Raw genomic sequence first — 10836 nt, 5'->3', positions numbered from 1 at the left:
TAAATTTTAAAAAATTAAAACAAATTTTTTTGTCATTAATTTTTAAAAAAAATAAAATAAATTTTTTTTGTCATAAATTTTACAAAATTTATAACTAAATAACTTTAAAAATATGTAAATGAAAAAAAAAATTTAAAAATTAAAAACAATTTTGATTTTTTAAAAATATATTACAAAAAAATTTTAAAATTTATGATAAAAAAAAATTTGTTTTAATTTTATAAAAATTTATGACAAAAAAATTTTAAAAAATTAAAATGTAAGAAAAAGATTTTGAAAAAAATTTCAAAAATATTTTTTTAAAATTTATGACAAAAAAAATGTTTTGGGTGAAAAAAATTCGGGTATAATTTTTTTCCCGATTTTGATCTAGGTCCAACTTACTATGGTCCTTATATATGTATGTCGTTGTAAGGGACTTTGAAATATATAATATTGTCTTAGAAATCCTGAAATAGATCAAAAATAGGACAAAAATTGAGGTTGTCCTGGTTTTTTCCTTATATCTCCTGGTTTTTTCCATTTATGGAACGATTTTCTTGATTTTAAATACGTAAGTTATCGAGTTCCGTAGCCACAAGGAAAGTTGTTTTCAACTCGCTTTATTTTTATGCTTAACAATTGCTTTATTATTATTATTATTTTATTTTCTTCTAAATAAAAACTAACTTATTTTTAATAAAAACTAAAACTCTAAAAAAAAAAATTAAAAATTTAAATAAACTCTGTATACCAAAATATTTGTCTTAAAATTAAAAATTTACAAGCATTTATCAATTTACATTATAGGCTAAAACATATAATCGTCATCTGTTCGTCTGTTCGTTCGCTGAGAGATTAACATAGTTTGAGAGACTAACAGTTTGAGAGAGTGAAAACATTTGGTATTTAACCTGCTTAAAAACTAATTCAATTAAAATATAATTAAGTATTTTGTTTAAAACGAAAAGCCTCTAATAGAAACAAGCTGGTCCCAATTCAATGCGGAATTGTTGATTTAAGTCGCCTACATCACGTACCGCTATATCGACAATGGGTAATCTTTGGGATTTGTCGGTGGTATAGGTGATAATGGTTTTATCCCAGTTGTTGGAACGTTTCTAAAGTCATAAATAAATCACAAAATAAATTAAATTGTTTTATAAAATTTAATTTCTATATAAACTTACCCGGCAGCCATCAACTTCTGCTTCATATCTCAAACGTTGTGGACCATTGGGCGTTAATTCAGCATCATTCCATGACAACAATTTTAAGCCAGCTCTGTAAAGGCAATCACAATGAATAAAACACAATTTGCTATTTGTTTTCCAAAACTTACCTTGAAGAATTCTTATCATCATCTCTGTAGGCCACGGTGTTTTTGCAATGGAATGTTATTTGTTGTGTGGCCTTGGCCGACATTAACTGCAGGAAGCCCATTTGATAGGAATCAGTTTTATAGTGGATTTTCATACCTTCTGACATTTCACCCAACCAAACTTCTTGTTCGTCTCCTTGATAGCTGATCACCTTAGATTCTTTGGGCTGTGGCATGATGCAAGTGGCTCGTCTTTCCTTTTCGCAATACACCAAAATGGCATCACGTGCATCAGCTTCGTTAGGATCAATCCAATATTCACCAGAGTTGTATTCGGGATAGGCAGCAAATAGATCACGGCATGTTTTGGCCGGTGCTGATTGCTGGCCATTGGGTCGTGTTAAGCGTATGAATGATGCCTTAACATGTTCGTAGGCCTTAAGTACCAAAGCATGTTTCTCTTCATCGGATAAACCTTCGCCAAATTGATCGAGCATGGGTTGATCGCCCAAAACATCGACACCCTTGGTTTGGCCTTGATTGAGCAAGGCTGTCAATGCTGCCACATCATAGCCTAAGGTTTCGCCGGGAGGACCTGGTGGACCTGGAGGACCAGCTGGACCCATGGGACCTGATTTGCCATCATTGCCGCTGTAACCTCTTGGACCAGGTTGTCCAGATTGGCCTGGTGGTCCTGGATTGCCATCTCTACCTTGGGGACCTCTCATACCCATATCACCTGGTTTACCAGGCGCCCCTGGAACTCCTGGAAGACCTGTATCACCCTTCAAACCTGGGGTACCAGGCATACCTTGTAAACCTATTAAGCCTCTGTGACCCTTAATACCCTTGGGACCAGCTTCTCCAGTTTCTCCCTTGACTCCTTCGGGACCGGGTGGACCAGCTTTGCCTCTTAAGCCCATAGGACCTTCTACACCTGGTAGGCCAGTTTCACCTTTAGGACCACGTTCTCCATAGGGACCTAAGGGACCCATAGGTCCTGGAGGACCGGGCTGACCTGGATTACCTGCTGGACCTTGGTTGCCTTGTTGACCTGGTGGTCCTTTATCACCTGGGCGGCCTGCGATACCGTGAGGACCTGCTTTGCCTGGGGGTCCTTCTGGGCCTTGTTCTCCTATGGGACCAGGGTTGCCTGTTGGACCAGCAATACCCTGAGGTCCAGGAGCACCTTCCTTTCCTTGTTTTCCTTGTTGTCCGGGTTCACCTTGAGCACCTCTCAAACCTCTTAAGCCTGCAGCACCTGGTGGACCGGGTAGACCAGGCATACCACGGTCTCCATGAGGACCTTGTGGTCCCTGATTGCCCATAGGACCAGGAGGACCATCATTACCAGTGTCACCTTTTTGTCCTTCCGAGCCAGGAGGACCTTGTAAGCCGGGATTTCCAGGCATGCCAGGACGACCGGCTTCTCCTGGGTTTCCTTTAAGACCAGGTTGGCCGGCAATGCCAGGCATTCCTTGACTTCCTGGTTGACCCTATTAATGTTAGAATTTTGTTTAGTTTTTAATAAACCTTAGCATTTTCTTTAAAACTACTTACTGCTGGACCCGCATCACCGGGTCTTCCAGGTAATCCACTTAAGCCAGGTTCTCCTCTTAGACCGGTTTCACCACGAGCACCTTTGGGTCCCGTTAAGCCAACAGGACCGGGCAGACCCTGTTCTCCAGGACCGCCATGAGGACCGGTATTACCTTGTTCACCTTTAATGCCCATCAAACCACGATCACCTTTAGCACCGGGTAGACCAGCTAAGCCAGGGGCTCCTGGGAATCCAGGGGGACCACTAGGACCAATTGGACCTCTATCGCCAGGAACACCATTTGCACCTTGCTCACCGGGTGTACCTGGATTACCAGGTTCGCCTCTTTCACCAGTTTCTCCAGGACCTCCAGGTGGACCAACATTGCCTTGAGGGCCACGATCTCCAGGACGACCAGAAGGACCTTCAGGTCCCATTTGACCAAGACTGCCGCGTTCACCTTTAACACCAGCCGGACCAGGCAGACCCTTATGACCGGGCATACCCATCATGCCAGGAGCACCCATGTGACCTTTATCGCCATTTTTACCAGGAGCACCCTAAAATATAAATATTTGTTTAAACATGTATATAGAACGGTATAAGTGATTTAATAAATAAATTACCGGTGGTCCATCATGACCTGGATTTCCAGGCTCTCCTCGTTCACCGGGTGTGCCTGGTTGTCCTATAGATCCTCTTTCTCCGGGATAGCCTCGTTCTCCTCTTAAACCCACGGGCCCCAAAGGACCTTGAGGTCCTGGTGGTCCCTGAGCACCATCTTTTCCAGGAGCACCGTGACTGCCCGCTACACCAGGTAAACCTTGGAAACCTCTAGGTCCGGTAGGACCTGCTTCACCTCTAGCACCATCTTGACCAGAAGGACCAGGCGGTCCCTGGGCACCAGGTAAACCATCTTTGCCATTGTCACCGCGAGGACCAGGAGGACCTGTGGCACCAGGTTCTCCAGTTTTACCATGTTCACCCGTAATACCTTTATCACCTGGCATACCCATTGGACCGGGTAGACCCTGAAGACCTTGAGTACCTTGTTCGCCCGGTTTACCATCAGCACCAGGAATACCACGTTCACCAGGAGCACCTTGACGACCAGCAGGTCCTACACGGCCAGGTAAACCACGCAAACCTTGTAGACCAGGTACACCAGAGGGGCCAATATCACCCTGACTGCCTTTGTCTCCCAAAGGACCTTGAATACCTCTATCGCCGGGAGTACCTTTAGGGCCAATAGGACCATCTGGACCCGGTAAACCGGGTAAGCCAGGGGAACCGCGTTCTCCTGTAGGACCAGCTGGACCAGTGGGACCACGCATACCACGCTTACCGCGTTTACCCTCAGGACCTACAGTTCCTGGTAGACCGCGTGGACCAGATTGGCCGGATTCACCTTTTATACCCTGATCACCTGAAAGCCATTAAAAATTTAGTTGATGTTCTTGGTATATTTGGGAAATTTTACCTTTGTATCCTCTTTCACCTGGCTGTCCGGGAGCGCCTTTAATACCAGGCTCACCGGTACTACCGGGCAAACCATCGGGACCGCGAGGACCAGGAAAACCTTGAGGTCCAGTCATACCAGGAGCACCCAACGAACCTTTATCACCAGGCATACCATCTTTACCAGAAGGTCCGGGCAAACCATTTTCACCGGTGGCACCAGGACGACCAGCTTCACCACGAGGGCCTTGCAAACCTTGATCACCTTTAGGGCCCATGTGACCCATATCACCTTTAGCACCAGGTATACCGGGGAAACCAGGAGCTCCGGGTTTGCCAACAGCACCAGCCTGACCAGGAGTACCAGGATTGCCGTCCAAACCTCTAGCACCAGGTTGACCGGCAGCACCTTCGCGACCACGTTCACCACGAGGACCGGCAGGACCCTTAAAATAATGTAAAAATAATGTTTAATTTTATTCAGTAAAGCAGAAAAATAGTTTTACTTACAGTAGCACCAACAGGACCTACAGGACCCATACCACCTGTGGAACCTTTCTCACCAGCAGCACCTTGATCACCTTTCGAACCATCCAAACCAGGGAAACCACGATGTCCCTTTAAACCAGGTTGTCCGGGCAGACCGGGCATACCGCGAGGACCAGGAGTTCCAGCTAAACCTTGAGGACCTGCTTCACCATCTTCACCAGGCGTGCCATCTTTTCCAGGAGCACCTGGCATACCACGGGGACCCATTGGACCAGGAGGACCTTGCAAACCAGGTTCACCTGCCTCACCTCGAATACCCTGAAAACCTTGAGGACCAGAAGCACCCATATTACCGGGAGGACCACGAGGACCAGGTTGTCCAGCTGTAGCTTGTATAAATTGAGGAGCAGCATACAAAGGAGCCGTAGGACCCTTATCAGTATTGGCATACTCAGCGGCCAATTGTTGGTGATAATAGCTCATATCAGGAATAGGACCGGGAGGACCAGGGTTGCCGGGAATGCCAGGATTACCGGGTGAACCGGGAAAACCAGGTTCTCCAACAGGTCCATGGGCACCACCAAAACCGCGATCACCTCTGGGACCATTGATGGTGCCATCATAGGGATTATAAGCCGGTGTTTGAGGTTGGGTTGGTGTTGGCAGCACAGGTTTGGCAGTGGTTACCGGAAGCTCTTCAGGCGGCTGAATATCAACATTTGGCTTACAATTGGCTGGCGCCCTACAAATCACTTCACCCTCAAAGCACACACAATTATGCAGGCAGCCATCACGTTCACTGGTGAATTCATCATTTTCACGATACCAATTACCCTCGAAATGACACGAAAAGGCAGCAATTACATTGTCAGTAGCACGTGTACGCGGTGTGGTAGTGACAACAACTAATAGAAATTAATGAAATTTAGTTAGTGACATTTTAGAGTTAGTATTCCAGCGTACTTACTACCTTCTTCATGTGTCTCAAAGTTCTCCACATCAGCGCCATTGTCTACATCTGTAAAATAGAATATGTAGTTTGTTGCATCAATTGACCATTAAATAGAGACATAAATCAGACATTTATTTGTGTCACAATTATACACTTGCATATTGAGTTCTATTTATTTATTTATAAGTACTTTATCACTAGGTCATGTATTTTAGTTTGTAGTAACTAAATGTATGTCAATTTCTCGGTCCCTGTATGTATGGTTTTTCAATTAATGTTGTGTTTGGTTTGGTTTTGTTTGGACTTTCAGTCAACCATCAATTTGCTGTGTTGACAAGATAATAAAACTATGTATAGATTTCGATTTAAAAAGCACACAAAGACTTGCTTAATAATGTAAATTTATGCGTGGCTAAATTGATAAGTTATTTTGAGAATATTGTGAGGAAATTGGGAAATTTGTGTAAAGTCTGTCTGATCTACGACATCCAACTTTATGCAAACGAAGCGATAAGAACAATCATAGCTTGGTTGGAGTCAGTAAACCTTAACCTCGCCATTTACAGGACAGAGGCTGTTCTCGTCAGCAGAATTAGAAATAGCAGGAGGTAACGCAATATTGACATCGCGAGTACTTAAATACTTAGGAGTCATGATAGACGATCGCTGGAACTTCAAGGTAGACATGGAATATCCATGCAAGAAGGCTTTACAAATGTTTTGGCGAAAATGATGCCAAATATTGGGGATTCCCTACTAAACCCCAGACTTCTCCTTTTAAGGTCCAGGTCTATAGACTGGTCTATAGTCCAGGTCTATAGACTGGTCTATAGTCCAGGTCTATAGACTGGTCTATAGTCCAGGTCTATAGACTGGTCTATAGTCCAGGTCTATAGACTGGTCTATAGTCCAGGTCTAAAGACTTGTATATAGTCCAGGTCTAAAGACTTCTCTATAGTCCAGTTCTATAGACTGGTCTATAGTCCAGTTCTATAGACTGGTCTATAGTCCAGGTCTATAGACTGGTCTATAGTCCAGGTCTATAGACTGGTCTATAGTCCAGGTCTATAGACTGCTCTATAGTCCAGGTCTATAGACTGCTCTATAGTCCAGGTCTATAGACTGCTCTATAGTCCAGGTCTATAGACTGCTCTATAGGCCAGGTCTATAGACTGCTCTATAGGCCAGGTCTATAGACTGCTCTATAGTCCAGGTCTATAGACTGGTCTATAGTCCAGGTCTATAGACTGGTCTATAGTCCAGGCCTATAGACTGATCTATAGTCCAGGTCTATAGACTGGTCTATAGTCCAGGTCTATAGACTGGTCTATAGTCCAGGTCTATAGACTGGTCTATAGTCCAGGTCTATAGACTGGTCTATAGTCCAGGTCTATAGACTGGTCTATAGTCCAGGTCTATAGACTGGTCTATAGTCCAGGTCTATAGACTGGTCTATAGTCCAGGTCTATAGACTGCTCTATAGTCCAGGTCTATAGACTGCTCTATAGTCCAGGTCTATAGACTGCTCTATAGTCCAGGTCTATAGACTGCTCTATAGGCCAGGTCTATAGACTGCTCTATAGGCCAGGTCTATAGACTGCTCTATAGTCCAGGTCTATAGACTGGTCTATAGTCCAGGTCTATAGACTGGTCTATAGTCCAGGCCTATAGACTGATCTATAGTCCAGGTCTATAGACTGGTCTATAGTCCAGGTCTATAGACTGGTCTATAGTCCAGGTCTATAGACTGGTCTATAGTCCAGGTCTATAGACTGGTCTATAGTCCAGGTCTATAGACTGGTCTATAGTCCAGGTCTATAGACTGGTCTATAGTCCAGGTCTATAGACTGGTCTAAAGTCCAGGTCTATAGACTGGTCTATAGTCCAGGTCTATAGACTGGTCTATAGTCCAGGTCTATAGACTGGTCTATAGTCCAGGTCTATAGACTGGTCTATAGTCCAGGTCTATAGACTGGTCTATAGTCCAGGTCTATAGACTGGTCTATAGTCCAGGTCTATAGACTGGTCTATAGTCCAGGTCTATAGACTGGTCTATAGTCCAGGTCTATAGACTGGTCTATAGTCCAGGTCTATAGACTGGTCTATAGTCCAGGTCTATAGACTGGTCCATAGTCCAGGTCTATAGACTGGTCTATAGTCCAGGTCTATAGACTGGTCTATAGTCCAGGTCTATAGACTGGTCTATAGTCCAGGTCTATAGACTGGTCTATAGTCCAGGTCTATAGACTGGTCTATAGTCCAGGTCTATAGACTGGTCTATAGTCCAGGTCTATAGACTGGTCTATAGTCCAGGTCTATAGACTGGTCTATAGTCCAGGTCTATAGACTGGTCTATAGTCCAGGTCTATAGACTGGTCTATAGTCCAGGTCTATAGACTGGTCTATAGTCCAGGTCTATAGACTGGTCTATAGTCCAGGTCTATAGACTGGTCTATAGTCCAGGTCTATAGACTGGTCTATAGTCCAGTCCAGACTATAGACTAGACTATAGACTGGTCTATAGTCCAGTCCAGACTATAGACTAGACTATAGACTGGTCTATAGTCCAGTCCAGACTATAGACTAGACTATAGACTAGACTATAGACTGGTCTATAGTCCAGTCCAGACTATAGACTAGACTTTAGACTGGTCTATATTCCAGTCCAGACTATAGACTGGTCTATAGTCCAGTCCAGACTATAGACTAGACTATAGACTGGTCTATAGTCCAGTCCAGGCTATAGACTAGACTATAGACTGGTCTATAGTCCAGTCCAGACTATAGACTAGACTATAGAGTGGTCTATAGTCCAGTCCAGACTATAGACTAGACTATAGACTGGTCTATAGTCCAGTCCAGACTATAGACTAGACTATAGACTGGTCTATAGTCCAGTCCAGACTATAGACTGGTCTATAGTCCAGTCCAGACTATAGACTAGACTATAGACTGGTCTATAGTAAAGTCCAGACTATAGACTAGACTATAGACTAGACTATAGACTGGTCTATAGTCCAGTCCAGACTATAGACTAGACTATAAAGTCCAGTGTATAGTCCAATCTAGAGTCCAGTGTATAGTCCATTCTAGGGCCCAGTCTATAGTCCACTCTATAGCATATTGTCCAGTATATTGTTCAGTCTATTGCCCAGATTATAATCATTATAAATAGCCCTACCTAGAACGCTTACATTACACTATTCGTATATGTAATTGATGTTGAGCAAACAAAATATTGACTACATATACAATTGAATACATTTGCACATTCACGCTTTTTATTATTTTAACAAAAACTGAACAATGCACATCAATTGATACTGTGGCCCAAAGAAATGTGGAAAATTATAATATGGCGCTAACAAAGTGCACATCAGGGGAATGGATATTGTACGTTGAGGATGATGTTGATGACTATGACGATGATAGTGCCATTTGTAACTAATTGAAAAATATGTTAAAGTAATAAAATGACAAAAGATGATGATGATTATGATGATTTGTATGAAGCCGCTGTCGATAATGAAGATGAATAGATTTTTTTAATTTACCAAAAAGTGTTTCAAGTTTTCCTATTTGAATGCAATGGTAGCTGGCAAATGTTTGTCAACTGTCTAGAATCTGTTAGGCATTAAGGTCATTTAGTGAACTAAATATAAAATACAGTAGTTGCTTAGAATAGCAACATTGTATTATAAAAAAGAAAACATTTGTGAATTAATATTAATGGCTTTTCTATAAGCTTGAACAAATCTGGGCAATAAATTGTCGTTACTGAAAAAGCAAAAAACTTATAAATTTCTTAATTAATAAAAACATTTATTTATAGAAGGAATTATTAATTAACTTACCTTCATCATAATTATTGTAATCGTAATTTTCTAAATCATCTAATTCAGCTAGTTGGCTTTTGGGCTCTTCGGCTTGTGGTCTCTCCACTAGCTTTTTGGGTGTCTTTAGTTTTTTAATTCTTTTAATACGTTTTTCCGATTTCGGTTTAACATCATCTACTTCGGCAGTTACAATTTGTATTAGAACACAGGCGGTGATAAACAACCAAAATATTTTTAAATGTTTTAAATGCATTTTATTTCAAAAACACAATTTTCAGTTTTTTTTTTTTTTTTTCGTTTTTTTATTAATGAACACAAAAATTATGAAACAATAACAACAACAATAGCAAATACATTAAGCCATTGAGTGAATAATCTGAAAATGTAAATATTTGAAAAACATAAGATTAAACTAAAAATCAAATTAGAACAAAATCATTAAAATAAACATAAAAATATGAAACAGAAAAATAGTATAATAAAGTATTAAGTCATAAATGAGTGCAGTAAAAGATTTAAAACTTAAGAAATACTTAAAATTAATAGACCATTATATAGAGAAAGAAACAAAAGTCAGAGCTGTGGTTTTCAATTTTAAATGGGGGGCATTTAATAATTGCTAAACTTTACTAGCAATCGCTTATTTTAGACAAGAAAAAAAAAACATAAATTTTTCCAACATTTTAGGCATATATCAGCTCAAATATCCATAACTTTACAAAAAATCGCTTAATCTTTATGTCAACAGCAGAACTGCTTTACGCACATCAACAGCAACATACCTGGGTATGTTCATACCTTTTGTATGGTGACTGGCATAAAAATGCTAATATCTAACGCGTTTGTTGGAATATCTGTGTTATTTTTTATTACTTTGTTAGAAATAGACAAAAGGCTAAAAAATTGTATGATAACCAGTTTTACTAGTTTTTTTTTTTTAAATTAAAATTTATTTTTTTATTTATTCATAGTTTTTAATGAAATTTTACAGTTATAAAGACTTTTTTATTAGATATAGAGAAATAAAACCCAATTTTGAAATTTATAACCAGGAATCCCGTAATTCCCAAAAAAGTTTTGAAAAATTCCAAAAATGGGATTTTTTAGTTTTTTTGCTATAATATATCCACACCAGGAGCGGGGTTATTGGAAACCTTAACAAAATAATTAATAACATATTTGGCCATCTAAAATAGGTTTCCTTATTTTCATAATGGCTACGCGATTTGAGAATTTTTGCCCTAAAGTTGAATTTTACAAA

The 10836-nt window shown here is 40.8% G+C and overlaps 1 protein-coding gene across 1 annotated transcript; it reads right to left on the bottom strand.

Moving 5' to 3' along the window:
- Positions 1-872: 872 nt before the first annotated feature.
- LOC135962160 (collagen alpha-1(I) chain-like) lies at positions 873-9828 on the bottom strand. Its single transcript, XM_065513931.1, has 9 exons — positions 9594-9828; positions 5758-5799; positions 4809-5692; positions 4321-4744; positions 3467-4266; positions 2861-3400; positions 1322-2796; positions 1170-1263; positions 873-1100 (listed from the first exon to the last, which is right to left on the bottom strand). Exons 1-9 carry the CDS (start codon positions 9826-9828, stop codon positions 954-956), a joined length of 4641 nt encoding a protein of 1546 aa, XP_065370003.1. The 3' UTR covers positions 873-953.
- Between the last annotated feature and the right edge of the window lie 1008 nt (positions 9829-10836).

This window comes from Calliphora vicina, chromosome 5 (genome assembly GCF_958450345.1).
Source record: "Calliphora vicina chromosome 5, idCalVici1.1, whole genome shotgun sequence".
NCBI lineage: Eukaryota > Metazoa > Arthropoda > Insecta > Diptera > Calliphoridae > Calliphora > Calliphora vicina.
The sequence above is the reverse complement of the archived record's forward strand: the minus strand, read 5'-3'. Positions and strand labels throughout refer to the sequence as shown.

What these genes read in the sequence shown, in the direction of transcription:
- LOC135962160 (XM_065513931.1), bottom strand. Translation starts at nt 9,828, where the DNA reads ATGCATTTAAAACATTTAAAAATATTTTGGTTGTTTATCACCGCCTGT. An exon ending in TTACAATAATTATGATGAAG is followed by an intron (nt 5,800 to 9,593) that starts GTAAGTTAATTA and finishes TTACAGATGTAG; the next exon opens with ACAATGGCGCTGATGTGGAG. An exon ending in AGGTGAAAGAGGATACAAAG is followed by an intron (nt 4,267 to 4,320) that starts GTAAAATTTCCC and finishes AATGGCTTTCAG; the next exon opens with GTGATCAGGGTATAAAAGGT.